At 47.5% G+C, this 18,219-nt stretch overlaps 2 protein-coding genes across 2 annotated transcripts; one reads left to right on the forward strand and one right to left on the reverse strand.

Annotated features, from left to right (window-relative positions):
- The first annotated feature begins 617 nt into the window (after positions 1 to 617).
- On the forward strand, positions 618 to 5,327 carry rpl11 (ribosomal protein L11). Its single transcript, XM_079750118.1, has 6 exons — positions 618 to 648; positions 1,328 to 1,478; positions 2,502 to 2,608; positions 3,999 to 4,130; positions 4,547 to 4,657; positions 5,251 to 5,327. Exons 1-6 carry the CDS (start codon positions 643 to 645, stop codon positions 5,278 to 5,280), a joined length of 537 nt encoding a protein of 178 aa, XP_079606244.1. The 5' UTR covers positions 618 to 642; the 3' UTR covers positions 5,281 to 5,327.
- A 2,772-nt stretch (positions 5,328 to 8,099) lies between these two features.
- klhl43 (kelch-like family member 43) lies at positions 8,100 to 17,736 on the reverse strand (the record flags this gene model as incomplete). Its single annotated transcript, XM_079748811.1, has 7 exons — positions 17,608 to 17,736; positions 12,695 to 13,393; positions 12,104 to 12,252; positions 11,128 to 11,474; positions 9,960 to 10,259; positions 9,384 to 9,559; positions 8,100 to 8,895 (listed from the first exon to the last, which is right to left on the reverse strand). The coding sequence occupies exons 2-7, from the start codon at positions 13,021 to 13,023 to the stop codon at positions 8,100 to 8,102; spliced, it is 2,097 nt and encodes a 698-aa protein (XP_079604937.1). The 5' UTR covers positions 13,024 to 13,393; positions 17,608 to 17,736.
- Positions 17,737 to 18,219: the final 483 nt, after the last annotated feature.

Here is an 18,219-nt window from a genome sequence, read left to right on the forward strand (position 1 = left end):
TGAGCTACTGAAATCTAAAGGACAGGACATATATATATATATATATTTTAATAAAACATAAGGCTGCCTCCTGACTTGGTAATGAATATATTTTCGTAGTAGTAGTCCATAGTAGTCCTACTAGTCTTTCTACTAGTAGTAGAAAAAGTACTGAAAATAACAAACAGATACAATAGACTATGGGAATTATTGAAGTGCTGCACATCAAAGAACAACACATAATTATTAGCCTACAAGATTATCAACATGCATCAACAATGACATTGAATAAAGGCTCAGGACCTTGAAGTTGATACATTGTTTAAGGAAACTCTCTTGCCAATATAAAGATGATATCTAGACTGGCTTTGCTTTTACAATTAAGGGAAACCCAGAATAACGTATTCTGTCAGTTATGTTTGCAGTCTATCAGTCTTGATAATATTTTATCATACCACAAGGTCTGGTTTATGGTGAAACAGACTTATACATTCACGATCCCACTGGTTTAAATTGAGGATATGTAGGGGTTGTTTTCTTATTCTGGTTGTGTATAGGGAATCTTTGTCTTTCTCCAGGGGTTTTTACCGGGCCAATTTAAACCGAACACACTGCTATAAATTCTCGGCGCCGGAAATAGACGCTCTCTTCTAGTGATCAAACATGGCGGTGAGTACTCGGTGAAAACGTATGACGGCGAGATTTCCGAACTTGCCACAGAAATCCACATTCATCGGTGTTATTTTATCAACATAATCAATCCTTAATGCACGTTTTTGTTCAGGCTAACCTCTTGAATGGAACCAATGCCATATTTTATGCGTAGCATAAATTTACAGACCCAAGATTTCGCCAATTGAATCACGCTAGCTGGCTCACACCGCATCTGTCCCTGTAGCTCTGAGTACTGTTTAAAACAAAACACTTGTGGCGTTATAGTAAGTTGAGCATAACGGCTAATTGTGTTTTTTGGGGTGTTTAACATGGGGGTTATTAAACGTAAATACTGCTCATGCTAAACTTTGCTAACATTAGCTTTAGCGTCGGAGATATGTACGGGCATGTCCGACATGCATTGGATCTGCGACACCGTAATTCGGTACAGCTTTCCTAAACTACGGAAAGTTGTGTGTTTTTTTTTTTGTGTCAACCTGGTAGCCATGCTCAATATTGATGGCGTACTGGCAGATACATCTGAGTATCCTTGAAGTCCAAAGGTTTATGAAACCTATGGGCTCCGGAGGTAATGGGACAACCGCTGGACGTGGCCAGCCGACTCTCGTTAAAGCCTAGCCAGCAAAATTGGTTTACTCGTTTCTAACTGGAAGTCTCTCTCTGTGCTTTTCAGGACCAGGGTGAGAAGAAGGAGAACCCCATGAAGGAGCTCCGTATCAGGAAGCTCTGCCTGAACATTTGCGTGGGGGAGAGTGGAGACAGACTGACCCGTGCTGCTAAGGTGCTGGAGCAGCTGACGGGACAGACCCCCGTCTTCTCCAAGGGTATGTACAGCGTAAACGTATGCATGTTTGCTGTGCCGACTCCTGGGTGGGCCTGCAGCACAGCATTGTGGTGGCTAGGGTGTTAACTGGCAGTGGAAAAGGACTGGGTTTACCTCACAACACTCTTGGCCTACCTGTAGTCATCCTTGTACCAAGATGTCTAATTTAATGGAATTTGGTTCCAGTACCTTTTCCGGTACTTTTGATAAGTTTTCACAGCTGACAAAACAAATTCCAAACCTTTCAATTTCAACATTGTTGTTTATTCAGAACATTTTACCCACCACTCAAAGTAAATCACATAATCCCTACAACCCCCAGCTCATCACAATAGCGTGAGAGCACTGTCGTGTTTGTGTGTCAAGAGGAAGAACAAATTATATTCTTCTGAAAATCGAATGGTTTGAGCAGCAACTGACTCCGGCGGGGTAATGTCCTCTGCAACAGGAGGAAAGTTTTAACCCTGGTGCTCAGACTGTCACACGAGGAAGCGTTGAGTGTGGGACTGGCCGCCCTGTCAATAAAACAAGAGTGTAAACATCCGACTGACAAGTTGTCAATATCAACCACAACAATATATATTAAGTATATCACTTCTAGTATAGTGAAACTGTATGCTACTTCAATTGACCTGTGCCTAGGTCATTCCCATACTGTGATATGTCCCCATAATTACCATGCAATTCAGGTATTATTGGTTTTATATTATGGTTTCAAAAATACCCCAAAGCGCATGTCAACAAGACGAAATAAATAAATAAACTCACTGACAACTTATCCAACAAGCTCAATATTTACCTGGTGATATCGATTCTTCAGTTCCATCATCCTTCTTCGGGGCTGATTGCAGGCATGCTTATGTTAGCTGCAACGTTTGCTATTGAACATGCTGCATCTCAGTTTGGTACCCAACCAACGTGCTCCTACCTGTGTTTTAGACACTACCTCTCCTGTGTTGATCTCTGGACATGGTGGTCCCCTTCTATAACATCAAACCTTCCCCTTTGCTCTGTCCTCCTGCAGCCCGCTACACAGTGCGATCCTTCGGCATCCGTAGGAATGAAAAGATTGCTGTCCACTGCACTGTCCGTGGAGCCAAGGCAGAGGAGATCCTGGAGAAAGGACTCAAGGTGAGCAGCAAAGCACATGGCTGGGTTGTCCTTTTACCTGACAGTAGATACCTGATGTCCAAGAACCCTGATCATGATTGTGCCTGGATCCTTAATAACGCCATCCACACTGTTGTGGCTAGTGATCGATTTTGACCGAGCATGGTTGTTTGAGTTACTTGTGAAACGCTACAAGCTTTCAACAAAGCCTGATGGTGGGCAGATTGCTGGAAGCTATTTGAAGCAATTCTTGTTCCACTATCCTTCCTCATTAACAGTTGCCTCTCCACTTTGCAACTATCCTTTCTCTTACTTTGTTTCTCTTTCCATCTCTGGCTATCCACCTTCTCGTACAGCATATCTGCATCTTTTCGATTGTATTGAATAACCTCCCGTGTGAACAAAATGTAAAATGTGACATGCTCGTACAAAGTCGTCACTCATACATCAGCTCACATAAATACAATATTAAATTGTTAATCTTTCAATCAATGCCAGATTTTATAATCTTTACCTGATACTTAAATATCAGGTAAAGATAAAAAAAAAGGGCTATAGCCCCACTGTTAAGGAAGAAATTGGGCAACTTCAAGCCAACATTTGAAATTTTGACTAGTGCTCACGAAAAGATCACCATTCTTACTATACAGACGGTGTTGCGCCTTATAATGTCCAGACTGCTACAACTAACATGGAACCTCCGATATTGGCCGTCTAGCCACAGAGGGAAAACGGAGACGCTCACACTGCTACCTGTTGGCATGAATGCACACTCATGTGTTGCTGTAGCCTGCTTAAACATAGAACCACCCTTTTGAGGTTGAATTAACAGCAAACGTCTGGTCCCTGTGTATTTAGTATTACATTTAAGTAGGTCTGTTCAACGATCAAAAGTTTTAATCGCATGAGTTTCTGCTATTAATCACATTGTTATACGCATAATCCAATAATGAATTCAAAAGTAGTGTATAGCGCACTTTTATTGTAAATGTACTGCCATATGAACGAAAGTGCCATAACATTTGTTGTGCAAACACTTAACATCAAGTTCCGTACCCTTAATGTTTGTTTATCCGCCAATTATTTTCCGACTGTTTTCTCTTTCCTGTGAGCGCCGTGGCATTTAGCAACATGCTCGCTCACGATGGACTTTTACAAAATAAAAGCCAGTGAGCTACAGACTTTTACAATAAGAAAATAAATAATAAAAACAGTTCATGCAAGCCAGTGATGAAAAAAGTTATCCCTGTCTGAACAACGGTGTTGACCTATGGTAACCTGAGGCTTGACTGATTACTGTTAATTCAATGCTACATTAATTAGCACGTTATTAACTTGCCGTTTCACATTCTTAAAACAGACAGGTTCCTAAGCTGTCAGCTAACGTCCCCCCCCCCCACCTTGTCCCCAGGTGCGTGAGTACGAGTTGAGGAAAAATAACTTCTCCGACACCGGGAACTTCGGCTTCGGCATCCAGGAGCACATCGATCTGGGCATCAAGTACGACCCAAGCATCGGTATCTACGGACTGGACTTCTACGTGGTGAGTAGCGTGGGGCTGTCCCAGAGCAACGTGGGCCCGCTACTGCAGTCTATTCTCTAGTTTATTATCTGGAACAGCCCAGGGTTTCTGACTTTATTGATGTAGTGAAATATTTTGTTGTTGCCTGCACTTCGCAGGTTGGTAGATTTATTGTAAATTCTAAAATATGTACAAGACATAGAGGAATCAAAATTGCGTTTATATTTACAATAAAATAATTCTTAATAGTGCAAAATTATTCGGAAAAGTGCAAATGTAGGTAAAACAAAATGGTACATATACAATAAAATGTATAGTGACCAATCAAACTATTGAGTTGGCTGCCAACGCAGTTCTTTAACCACAGCTGTTCTATGGGCCAGCAATACAAAATGAATATTGCGGTTTCAATCTAAACCCGGTTTGTTTGCGTCCAGGTTCTGGGCAGACCCGGCTTCAGCATCGCCGACAAGAAAAGGAAACGCGGCCGCATCGGATACAAGCACCGCATCCGCAAGCCAGAGTCCATGCGCTGGTTCCAGCAGAAAGTAAGTATCCACCTTGATGTGACTGTCTGATGGTATCCGCTGTATGGGCCACCCTGAAACCAGTGGGTAATGTATGGGCCCCACTGCAACCAGTGGATAATATATGGGCCCCACTGCAACCAGTGGACCCTGTAATGGCAGCACTGAAACCAGTTGACTCTGTATGGGCCGCACTGAAACCAGTAGACTCTGTTGGCCTGTTTAGGATGGGACTTTTGAGGAGTTGAGAAACCAAATCAAGTGTTCTTCCATATAATAAATATTTTTAAATGGGGGTTTTATTGAATCGTGTTGAACAGTTCTTGATTCTGTATTGTCTTATTGCCTTAAAGACAAACGCTTAGGTGATGTCTCCACCCTCACTATGTGGGGACGAAGTGACCCTAAACCTGTTGATTCAGTTATCTACTGCGGCATTGTGGGTTGTATTCCTGGATTATGTAACCAATAACATAGTTGTAGTTGACCATAACAGAACCTTAATAGAGAGTAGAATGAACTGCCAAACATTATCAGGTCATCGCTGTATGACATGAATTCGGTATCGTACGAACCTGGCGCTAATTTGAACTTTTTCTCCCCTCTCCCTTCAGTACGATGGCATCATCCTCCCTGGAAAGTAGAACTGCTTCTTTGTTTGTACCAAACTAATAAAAATTGGTAAAAAGCCGTGCTCTGTTCAGTTGTCTTTTGTGAAGCTAATTATCTCTAAAAAAACAGTATCACACCAAGCCAGCCCCAGAGGGCAGCTTCGCTACTGGAAGGGAAAACAAACGGATGTGTTGGGTTTAGATCTACTGTGCACGGGGTGGTATTTCAGGGAACCCGAGGGGCAGGCAGCTATTGAACAGTGTACCCGGTCAAGACCAGTAAAAAAAGGAATCTTTTGAGACGTACGGAAATATTAAATTTCAACAGGAAGTTACAAATATTTCCTCAAATGGAGGTACTTGTCTAGTAATGGTTCTGATGAGCAAATGAAAAATGTACAAAATGTTCACCAGACTCTTAAGTGATATGCTGATATCTGTAAAAAGGCGTTTGCCGGTCTTACCACGATTAAGACGAGATGCTTAATTCCAAATACATCCTGTGTCAAGGAGTTTTCTGGTTTAGCATTTGTTTTCCTTATTCCATTCCATTGTTGGGAGAATATCCTTAAATAATTAAAGCTTCTCAATGCGTACCAAATGGTTCCTTAATAAAATCGAGTAGGTAACATTTATCTTGGTAAAGGACCAACCGGCCGCAATGACAAGTTCAATGTATGGCATCGCCTGCCGCTCCTGGTGATGGGAGTTTACCACTTGGTCGGAGCTCCTAAAAACCAGGAAATGAATCTGCGTTATCGGCCGGTACTCCATGTCGATGGTCCAATCACATGGCTTAGTGCGTGCTGCAGTATTTGCTGATTTGCATCAGGCCAATAAGTTTCAGTCCTCAAAATGTTATCTGATCACAGATGCAAATGAGCTATCCAGCTACTTCTGGTATAGAACCTGTTCTGTACATGGTCCCTGTCAAACCAATATTGAAAGTAGGGTGTGGGTTCTTGAGTTCAAACCTGACTCGTTGCTTGGTTCTCAGACTCTAGTTAGCGAACTCGAGTCATCACGAGTTCATTAGAGAAATGAGGCCATCGACCAAGCACTTCAGTTTGGTATGACCTCACTATTTGAGATGCCCCTTTAGACTCTGAGAATGTCCCATCACTAGAAGACTCGTCATGGTGTATGAATTTAGAGTTGAACCCAATCCATACCAATGAAAATTGAGCACTGGTAGAGGATGGATTTATCACTTTCAGGGGGTCGAGTTCCACTAAGGTCACCCATGCTAAGTATACACACAGTATTGAAAGATGGCTACCCAAATCTTTGTATACTATCGAATTTGTAGTTTTTAAACCTTGACAGATGCCGTATGATTCCCAGCAACCACCCGCTGATGGATTAATGATGAAATAGTCCGACTTGTTAGGATCAGATTGGTTTTATTCGGGGAAACCCTGATGCAGCATAGATGTGTGGCTGACAGCTCCTCCCACTCATCTCCTAGACAACGATAGGGGCAAGTAGTAATACAACAGTAATACAATACTCTGCTAATAAAATTAGCTGGGTGGGCCTCATTTGAGTAGGAAAAGGCGAGTGTCGTGGCGTTTGCTGCACCCCCTCTAACACACCTACGCATTCTGTGGCCTCACTTGGCACTTGGTAACAGGAGATTCACTTGGTTGGTCTCGAATAATAATCTTCAAGTCTTTGTTATCTCAGAATCTCTATAGATTTGGGATGAGCTAAGTGTTTAATTATTTTCTTTTTTTATTGTTTTCTTTACACTTTCGTATGCATCACATCTTATTTTAAGTTGTGAGCATAATTGAGTGGTTGCTCCCAGATACGTTGTTTATGAAAATACTATGTAAGTCAATGAAATAGATTAATAATACAAGATAAAATCCCCCTACTCTATTCACAGACCATATCGTACTTTATTACATTTAAAAAACAATTAATACCCCATACATACGTTTCTTTTATTTCCTTTGATCTAGTCTAGTTTTTATTCTGTATTTCTAACAACATAAATAGTATAAATAATTGACATATCTTTGCTAATTTGATGATTAATTGCCGCATGTCCCTGGGGAGAATACATATGCATAGCTAAAGGCTACCTGGTATTGAATGACAGAACTTGCCATAAACACATTCGTTACACACAATACACTTTAAATATACTTTTTACACATCACTGCTAATGGGTTCACAGTTGAACAACTAAATGGCTCTTTCTATGTTTCTCCCTCATACTGCTCTAGCAGATATCCTAAGCTAGCCGCCGCCGCTCCGGTCTCTACCACCAGGGGTCTCCACCTCAAGTTAAATGGGGGCCAATGGCCAGTTTGTAGTAAGAGCGGTTTCTTTAGGTTCCCAAACGGCTTTGTTTATTTACGTTTCCCTAATCAAAATGTGTTCATAATAGTTATTTACAATTCCTGTCAATAGACGTTAATAGAGGTTACTTGAACAAAAAAAAGTTATCTTTGTCGACTTATCATGCAGGTTTTTGATTCATTGTGCCTAGATCTAAATAATTATCCAATACACGGTGTTCCAAAACAAAATGTTAATTTATTCTCTTAAACCTGATCCAACCTATCGTAAAACCAAAGTGGAACAGAAAGGGCCTACATTTGTTTGTTTATTCTGAACCTACGGGGACGGGGGGCCAGATTCGGCCCCAGAGCCACGGGTTTGAGACCCCCATCACTACACAGCCCTCATCTCCTCCTTCTACTCAGCCAACTGCTCATCTATCGCACCTAGAATCTAGGCGCATCACTTGTATTCTACCCTTCCCTCTGACAACCATCTCAGCCTCGACCCCTCCATCCCGTTCCCCCCCCCTCTCTCTCTCTCTCTCTCTCTCTCTCTGCCTATGTGCTGATGATCAGGGGCGGGTTGGCGCTGCTCTCCCGGCTCCGGACCCTGGCCGGCTCCTCGTGGGCGGTCTGCGGCGTGTTGCGGTGCTGCGGTCTCCTGGCGGCGTGGCGCGGCGGCAGGGTCAGCGTGCAGCAGGACACGCCCACGGTGGGCTCGGGCAGGTCCTCGGCCAGGGACCAGCTGTCGGTGGCCGGGTCGTAGCGCTGCACCGCCGCCTTGTAGCGCTTCTCCGCCTCGTTCCAGCCGCCCAGCAGGTACAGCTTATCGCCCAGCGGCGACAGCCCCGCCGTGCTCACGCCCAGCGGCAGCGGCGCCGCCCGGCTCCAGGCCCCGCCCTCCGCCGAGAGCACCTCCACCGACAGCACGTCCACTCTCTCGCCGCCCGCTCCGAGTTGACTTCCGCCCGCCACGTACACGTTGCCGCCCAGCGTGGCGGAGACGTGCCAGCCGCGGGGGGTCTCCAGGGAGGGCCGCTCGCCCCAGCTGTCGCTCTCCACGCTGTAGCACGCCACGGAGCGCGAGTAGGCGCAGTTGATGTAGCCGCCGGACACCAGGATGTCGCCCGAGGGCAGGGTGGCGCTGGCGTGGCAGCAGCGGGGCACCTCCATGGGGGCGCGCATCTGCCACGCGTTGGCCGAGGGCAGGTAGCTCTCGGTGGTGGCCAGCAGGCCCTCCACGTTGCGGCCGCCGATGGCGAACAGGCGCCCCCCGGTGGCGGCCAGGGAGAAGTGCGTGCGGCGCTGGCGCATGCTGGCCAGGTGGAGCCAGGTGTTGAAGCGGGGGTCGTATCTGATTGGAGGAGAGCGCAGAGAGGAGGATATGAGACTATGTAAGACAGACAGATATAAACTGATTAACGTGTTGTCAAAACGAGTTTAGAGGTGACATATCATACCACCGGGTGTGAGTGTGATTAGCCGTTACAAGCCGTTTTGTGACATCGGCCTCTTCTGACATCACATGTGGGCGTGTCCACGTAGAATTATGACGGATAGATGAGCAACGTTTGCTACAGTCCACTGGGTCGGCTGGTGGACTGATCTATCCAGCACACATCTAGGTGGACACGCCCACTTGTGATGTCGGAGGAGGCAGATCTTCCAAACGGCTCGTAGCGGCTAATCACACTCACACCTGGTGGTATGATATGTCACCTTTAAAATGGTCAGGTTAGGTATTGGATTCCCCTCGCTGCGGTCTATATCAGTGTTCAGATGGATCAAGTGATGCATCATGGGATGCATCGTCTCGTTCTCGGCGGCGGGTCTGGTTGTCACCTGCTGAGGGTGCTGACGGCGTGCTTGGCCTGGTTGCGGGCGTCGTTCTGGTCCTCCCCCCCGGCCACGTACAGGAAGCCGTCCATCACCGCCACGCACTGGTTGAAGCTCTTGGCGGGGAGCTGGGACAGGTGACGCCAGGTGGCCGCGCCCTCACGGGGGTCCCTCCACAGCACCTGGTGCGGGGCAAAGGGCGAGGTCAAAGGTCAACGCTATAGGATAGTCCATTGGTCAGGGTTCTTTATCTGTGTCCCAGATGGACCGATCAATCTACCAGCCTCACCTGTGGACTGTACCAACAGGTATAAAAGTAGTGGCCCTAACAGCCTACCCAGTGGACTGTACCAACAGGTATAAAAGTAGTGGCCCTAACAGCCTACCCAGTGGACTGTACCAACAGGTATAAAAATAGTGGCCCTGACAGCCTACCCAGTGGACTGTACCAACAGGTATAAAAGTAGGGGCCCTAACAGCCTCGCCAGTGGACTGTACCAATCGGGCTCTTTACCGCATTAACCGACCGGGGTCAGAGTCGGGGAGGTCTAATCAGAGGAAGCAGAGGTTCAGGGGTCTCACCTCGCGGCTCAGGGCGCGCTCGGTGATGGAGGGGCGCCCCCCGATGGTCAGCAGGGTCTGCTGCCCGCCGCGGACCTGCGTGCGGCGCGACTGCAGCGTGTTCTGCTGGTAGGGCAGCAGGTGGTAGTTCATGGCGTCCACCAGCAGGCGGTGACAGTGAGGGTCCAGGTTCATGCGCGCCACCGGCTGGATCTGGCTGACCAGCTCGCTGGCCGGGATGGTCTCGAAGCGCACGTGGGCCAGCAGCTCGGCGCCGTGCACGTGGCGCGTCTCGTCGAAGTCCAGCCACTTCATGGCCAGCTGTGGGGAGGGGGGCCAGGGGGCGGGGTTAATGTGTGGTGTTTTTGTGTTGTTTTGTTGTTGTTTCCTGATCCGTGTCGGATCAGCATGAAAAACCCACATTTACACACCGAAGCACACACTGACACACACACACACACACACTCACACACAAACCGGCAGGCACATGAACACACTTTTAAAAACCCACATTTACACACAGATGCACACACACCACGCACACACGCACACACACACACACACACACACACTCGCCAAACTGTAGGAAAAGTTCCAGAAGGGGAAAGATTGAAGTATTTATACTTCTCTAACAACACACACACCAATCAGTTGGTGTTTTAAATATGTCGCCAATACCTCCACCCCTAAGGACACCAAGTCTAAAACAGCGGCTGTGTATTAATACTTCAGCCGTCTAATGTACAGTTAGTTCAACTAATCCGATTTGTCCTGACAGTTATGCTGCAGGTGGAGCGGCTGCCTTGTTGGGAGGGTGGGGTGGGTGGAGGTGATGGTGGGTCGGTGGGTGGGGTTGGGGCTATGGTCTGTTTATAGGCCTGGGTAGAAATAGCCCTGGGTTCGGCCCTGGTCCTATGTTGGCCATCTTGCTGAAGTGTCCGTCAGCGAGGTTAGAAGAAGAGAGGCTCTTTGACATGAGATCTGAGGTCTGTATTTTAGTAACACACTAAATATATACAAGGCAAGGCACCGATTTGGAAACTAAGTGAAAATACGCTCCCGGTAAAGGAACTCATTGACCTATTAACTCAATTTGAGAGTAGGACAATGATCCTTGGGACACCAGGACTTGTCCCACTTCCACCAGTGACATCGTGGCTCTGATCTTGTTCCCTCCGTGAACTCTGACCTGGAAGGCGACCACCTCGCTTGGCAGCACCAGGCTGTCGTCCCGCAGGAAGGCGGAGATCTGCTCCAGGGTCAGCTGGTTGAACAGCACCGTCTCGGAGAAGGGCACAAAGTTCTCCAGCACGAAGCGGCGGGCGGCGTCCCTCACGGGCAGCAGGCCGTACGCGGCGGCGATGTTCCACACGTACACGCACGTGGTCAGGTTCAGCTCGGCCAGCAGGAAGTCCATGCACATCTTCAGCAGCTGCGGGATCTGCAGGGTGGTGGCGGCCGACACCGTGCAGCCGATGGTGTACAGGGACATGTGCACGCGGCCCAGGTAGGCGAAGGTGATCACATTGGCCAGACCTGGAGAAGGGGGGGGGGGGGGGGGTTGGGTGTTGGAGAACCTTGGAGAACCGAGTCGTTGGTCCTGGTGGCGTGTATTCATATGATGCACCCGGAGATGTGTGTGTTCATGTGATGATACTCAGCGAAGTAAGGTCAACACGGGGGACAGCTTAGGGAGGTGGATAGAGAGGTAGGTAGTGCATTATATTGGAACGTCAGATCTGCCTAGAGGCTATTTAGGTGTACTGAGAGGTGATGGAGGCTATGGAGGTCTACATAGAAACTACAGAGGCCTACCTCCAGGCTACGGACGCCTACCTGGAGTTGATGGAGGCTTATGGTTATAGAGGCCTACCTGGAGTTCAAGAAGTCTAACCTAGTTGATGGAGGCCTACCTTCAGGTTATAGAGGCCTACCAGCAGGTTATGGAGGCCTACCAGCAGGTTATGGAGGCCTACCTTCAGGTTATGGAGGCCTACCTTCAGGTTATAGAGGCCTACCTGGAGTTCATGGAGTCTAACCTCGTGGAAATGGAGGCCTACCTTCAGGTTATAGAGGCCTACCAGCAGGTTATGGAGGCCTACCTGTAGGTTATAGAGGCCTACCTTGTTGTAATGGAGGACTACATACAGGTTAAGGAGGCCTACCTAGAGGTGAAAGGGAGGGCAGCTCCAGGCGCTTCATGCCGGGGTCCTTGGCCAGGATCTCCCTGAAGTACTGGCTGACGGAGGAGATGACCAGCTTGTGGACGTCAAAGGCCTTGCTCTTGCAGGCCAGCTCCAGGTCGGTCAGGAACCTGGGGAGCAGAGCAGAGGAGGTGAGGGGAGCCCCGTTTCTCATGGAGAAGACGACGATATCGTGACTCGAAGAGATAGTCTTGGATGGTGCTTGGTTAAGGGCTGATTACGGTTCAACGTCGACGCAAGGGGGTTTACGGACCCATTACGTCCATGCAAACCCTCCTTGAGTCCACTGCAAGGGCCTGACGTGCGCCTCCAGTAAATTGTGTCCTTGCGTCGACGGGACACAGCAGCAAGGACTGTGAATGGTCTGCTGACTAAAACCAAACGCAGAAGAAAAAATAGGCCCAAAAATAGGGGTCACTGCCTTGCGTCGGCCTGGAACCATAACTGAGCCTTTTAGACGGTGTGGTTTCATGATGTCATCGTCACGGTGACGATGACATCACGGTGGCGATGACATCACCGCCGGGGGGGGGGGGCGCCACCACCTCTCACCTCTCCTGGCGCATCTTGCTGAGCTCCTCCAGCAGGGCGTTGCCGTGCTGGGGCCGGGTCAGCTCGCAGCCCAGGCCCAGGCCCCGCTCGCCGGGCTTGACGGCGGGCGGCAGCAGGGGCAGGTTGAGGCTGTTGAGCTGCACCATGTCCAGCGCCGCCATCTGCTCGATCTTCTTCACGCCGCACTCCATCACCACCACCACGCCGTCGCCGCGGCTCTCCACCTTAAGGGAGCTGGCGTCCATGGCGACCGCGACCGCGGGCGCCGGGGAGACGTCCCCGTCGCCAGGGGCCTTCTTCTGGCGGGAGGCCCTCTTCTTGGGAGCCATGAGGGCGATGGGTGTCTGTGTGTTGTTGTTGTTTGTCTTGGTTGTGAGTGGGTTGTTGTTGTTTTTTGAGTAAGGGTCAAGGTTACCGTTGGTTACACTAAACTTCGGTTGGACCGGAGCAAGGAGACTGCCTCGCTCGACTGACTATTGAGCCAATCGACGAAGGGACAGCGAAGATGTTTTCGTTCGTCACTTACTTTCTCTTGCAGACGCGCGCACACACACACACACACACGGGCACGCACACACACACAGACAGCACAAGCAGAGGGAGCTGAAGGCCTCTCTAGAGTGTCACAGGGACAGGTTTACAGGCCCACTCCTTTATTTGCGATGACGCTGATTCAGTTTCTGATCGGCAGCACCGCACCTGGGAGGAGAGGAAAGGAAGAGAGAAGGTGGTAGAGGTAAACAAACCATCGACACGGTCGATACTAAAACAAGCCAGGAGACACAGCTTGCCGTTTTCCAAAGAATGGCGGACCCTTTAAAGGGTGTTTGCCGAAATACAGAAAGAGAGAATCCACGTGAAAAATCGTACACAAATACATAAGCTAGGTTTGTGTGTTTCAAAAAAACAACTCCCAACTAGCAACTCTCAGTTTTTCGAGGTGGGGGTTAGGGTTAGGTTTAGGCTCACTGTATCTCCCTGTTTCCCTTACCCCCCTGGCCCCCCAGGGGAGAAGAGGGGAGACGGAGAGAGTGTGAGTGGCAGGTGCGAGTGTTCCGTGGTGGGCGGGGGATCCCAAGCATGTTTTCGTCAGTCGATCATCAACCTCATCAGACCTCTGATATACATGTGTCCAAGAGTGTAAATAAGTAACAGCGGAGCCCAGGACGCCATCTTCGCTGCTACAGACATGGACAGATCTTAGGGGCCCTAAAGTGCGTAGATTTGATGGTATGCTTGCAGAAATGTGTTCCTATAGTGGCTCCCGAAATAAGCCCTCTTTTAGCCAATCCTCAGGAAGTAATATTAACGGAGGGTATGGTATTTACACTCCCTCTCCTTTATATAGCTTTAACGATGTGTCATACTCACACTCGTACACAAATACATAAGCTAGGTTTGTGTGTTTCAAAAAAACAACTCTCAACTAACAACTCTCATTTTTTCGAGGTGGGGGTTAGGGTTAGGTTCAGGCCCACTGTATCTCCCTGTTATGGGAAGTGTAGTGTATGCTTGAAATGAGTTACAAGGGAACAACAAGTTACAAATAGTAGAGGGACAATATGCAGAAGGTATATTTTTTTAATTGGTCATTCTGCTGAGCTAATTCGTCTTTGAATCTGTTCACCTCATATACACCCTGTCTTTTAGATGCAGAATAAAATGACACTGATGACTCTTGGTATAAGTTTGCTCGTTTCCAGAGGCGCAGAAAAACATCAACAGCGATTTATAATACCACCTGCACATTGCTTTTGACTGCTTCTAAAAATACACTGTACATGTACACAGCTGCAAGGACAATCTTCTGGCACGTAGATTACTTTTCCTAGACTCCGATTTCAGATACTCTCCGGAATCCAACCTCTGCACATCTCTCATCCCTCTGGAAACCCCCCAACTCAATCACGTTCCATCTTCACCCTGCATCACCTTGTAAACATGTGAACAAACTCATGATGACCTTATCACAATGCTGGGAGGTGTGGGTATAATTACTTTTTAAGCCCCTTCTGCAGAAAGATGAAGACCATGACCTGTAGTGAGAGGCACGATCACACATGTTGTGATCTGACGATTCGGTAGGGTCTGTAGTTTGGATAAAATTATAAAATGTGTGAATATTTAGATTTTCTAGGAGTCCATGTAGTCGAATTGACAAAGCTCATGGAGGTCCATTTCAGCAAAGACAAAAAGACAATTAAAGGTCCCCAAATAAATCACGACAATTACATCCTTCCAGCATGGATGATATAAAGAAGGGGGCACTGTGGGCGTTTTGTTTTGAGCCGGACATGCAGTGCTGGTCTATTGTTAGTCATCAGTCACAGGGAGCAGCTGGGGGCGTCAAACAGCCGTCCTGGCCCTCTGATATCGCTGGCTATTATTTTTCCCGCCCTAGAATTGACTTCCGATGCTGGTACACAGGAGTTTACATCACATTGTCGTCTGCCATCATAAGACAGAGGTATACACATGCCCATAAGCAACATTATGCCACAGAGGAAAATGTAGTATGCAGGCATTTATTGATTATATTTTTTCAATCTTTCTCTGTTAAAGCGGCGGTAGGTAGGATTCGAGAGTTGCAAAGAGAGAGAGATTAGAAAGGAGGTAAAGTGAGCAAGATTTTAACAAAAAATCCCCAAACCAATCAGCATTAGAAGAAAGGCCCTGATTGGTCAGATATCTTCCTTATATCTTAATTGGCTCAAACAGGGGGAGGCACAGACAACGTTACTAATTTAGGCAGCCTACTTGATTTAAACGGGATGCTGTAACTCATTAGCGGCTCTAAGGTCTACAGGCCTATTTCTTTCTTTTCTTCGAAGTAGAGTTGGTATCTGTTAATCAGTGCGGAAATGTTTCAGTGTTAACCTCACTGCCCCTTACTGCAACACAAGCCCTTGGTTGGGTCAGATTCAGGCTAACTACTGAAACATCAGCCCGGCGATATCAACAGCATGTTCAACAGCATACGTCTCCGCTTTCTTTGACTCGTAAGCAAGAGGATCCCAACCAATAAACACTTGCAAATCCACTCTTAAAGTTAAGGCCGGTGTGAGTGACGCATCGTCTGTGAATCATAAGTTGGCCTACATATTTCTCCTAAGATGAGAAAGCCACCAGTCATGAGGTCAAAGATCCGGGCCCGTTCACAACCGCCAGTGGACTCTGCGGTTTCGGCCATTTTAGGAGGTATTGCAACATCTTTCTGGAGCCCAGGCTCTCTCTCTGCGTTCAACTCTCCATCTACAATATGACACCACCGACAACAGCTGTCACTCCACCCTGTATAGAACCGCCCCCCCCCTCTCCAGGCGGTTATTTAAAAACCGCCAAGTTCAGGGCAAGAGGGAAGTGAGTGTGATTTCCAAGTGTTTCATGATCACTTCTGCCTTTTAGGTAACATTCTACCGCTTCGTTTGTTTGTTAGGAATCCATTATTACTGTTTATTTTTGGTGGATACAAAATTGAAAGAAAGTGTGTAATTGACTTATAATATTCAGAACAAATGCTGAACATTTGCTCATATGGAGACTCATAAGCTGGCAATAAGCAAGCTGACACTTGGCCATCATGATGTTTATAACCTACTTTATGTATATACATAAACGTAATATAATAATAACGTAATATCACTGTTGTATGGATAAGTGGATAAGATAAGGGTGTACCATTGATTCTGACACCACTGATGTGAAATAACAACAAAAGACACAGACACACACACACACACAAACACACACACACACACACACACTACTGCTGTCACATGAACACACCTTACAAATCCCACATGTACACACACACACGCACACACACACACGCACACACACACACGCACACACACACACACACACACACACACACACTTTCACCTGGTATTTAGGCTGCGATGTGGTTTCAAACATTCATGGCTCCATAGTCTCTCAAGTGGTCACACACAAACACACACACACTCAAACTCACACACATACACACTCACACACACTCACAAACGCTCACACACACACACACACACACACACACACGCACACACACACACACACACTACTGCTGTCACATGAACACACCTCACAAATCCCACATGTACACACAGAAACACACACACACATACACACACACACACACACACACAAACACACAACCACACACCTTAGTGCTGGCACATGAACGCACTTCACAAATCCCACATGTACACACACAAACGCACACACACACACACACACACACACACACACACACCCTAGCTCTAGCACAAGAACACACTTTTCAAATCCCACGTGTACACACACAAACACACACACACACACATACCATCCCGTGACCTTCTCCAACACCTCTGATCCGTCTCCATGAGCTAGCGGCCAGATTCCTCGGCCTATCTTGCAAGGGTATTAATAGGAGCTGACCCATTGAATGTGTGTGTATTTCTGCATGTGTCTGTGCACTACATGCGTTTTTGTATGTAGAAGCAGAGAGCCTCTGTAATAGTACAGCTAAATTAAAGAGGATCAGAAATTGTTTCCATGTAAGATGCTCCTTCTGTAAGCTTTTATATTGTCCAAGTGTAACATGGTCCGATACTAGTGTTTGAGTGTGTCTAGCTTTCTCATTGATGAGGGATTCTATCCTCTTTCTCTTCTTTATAATGTTGTGTCTCAATTTAATCCATTTTGGCTCAGCATTGTATTTGGTTAAATCAATTAACCATCGGTCACAAACCAAAAAAAACAGAAACAAGGGTTGGAAGTGTTTTTTTCGTTGTCTAAATAGGTGCAGGAACAACTTAAGATAACAGTCTCATACAACCACAGAGAAGTTCCCCAGCAGCCAACACATCAGCCCCAGCATCTGATCTTCACTGCTTCACCAACACCCCATCATACAGCCAAACACTGGGATTTACCTGTCACTAACTTCTCCTGCCTGTTCTTCTCTCTCCTGATCTCTCTCTCTGTGTCTCTCCTTGGGGGCGTCCTTTCCTTCCTTCCTTCCTTCCTTCTTTCCTTCCTTTCCTTCCTTTCCGTGGTCTTCGTTGGGTTCCTCTTACAGGTTTCTCTCTGCCGTCCGCTCCGTCCTCCTTCGTCCGTCTGCCAGGGCGCTGCGTGTGTGTGTGTCCGTGTTTGAGGCTGTAACCTGGGGTCGCTTAGGAGGGGGGGGGGGGGGGGGGGGGGGGGGGGGGGGGCGGTCTCACCAAAGCAATGTACACCCCAACCCTTTCCCCCTGCCACCTCCACCATACTCCACACACACCCATATCCCCTGTCAGAGCTGTACACCACAACCATTCAGCCCCCCCCCTCCCTCACTGCCTCACCCTCCAACTCCAAATACAGGCACCACTTGGTAACCACCCCTCCAAAAATATCCCCAGACCAGCCCAGGGGGGGGGGGGGGGGGGATGACAGATAGGGGACCTTTGAAAAGTCTTACTTTCCTTGCCTAGCCTACATATAAGCCTACTGAAGTAGGCTATTTTATTTACATTATATATGTAAATAAAGTAAACTGTAAGGTG

Source organism: Pollachius pollachius (assembly GCF_949987615.1).
Source record: "Pollachius pollachius genome assembly, chromosome: 13".
Classification (NCBI taxonomy): domain Eukaryota; kingdom Metazoa; phylum Chordata; class Actinopteri; order Gadiformes; family Gadidae; genus Pollachius; species Pollachius pollachius.

Bases quoted from the DNA above. Each gene is read 5' to 3' on its own strand.
- rpl11 (XM_079750118.1), top strand. The intron at 2,609-3,998 runs GTGAGCAGCAAA...CCTTGTCCCCAG, and splicing joins TCCTGGAGAAAGGACTCAAG to GTGCGTGAGTACGAGTTGAG. The intron at 4,658-5,250 runs GTAAGTATCCAC...CTCTCCCTTCAG, and splicing joins TGCGCTGGTTCCAGCAGAAA to TACGATGGCATCATCCTCCC.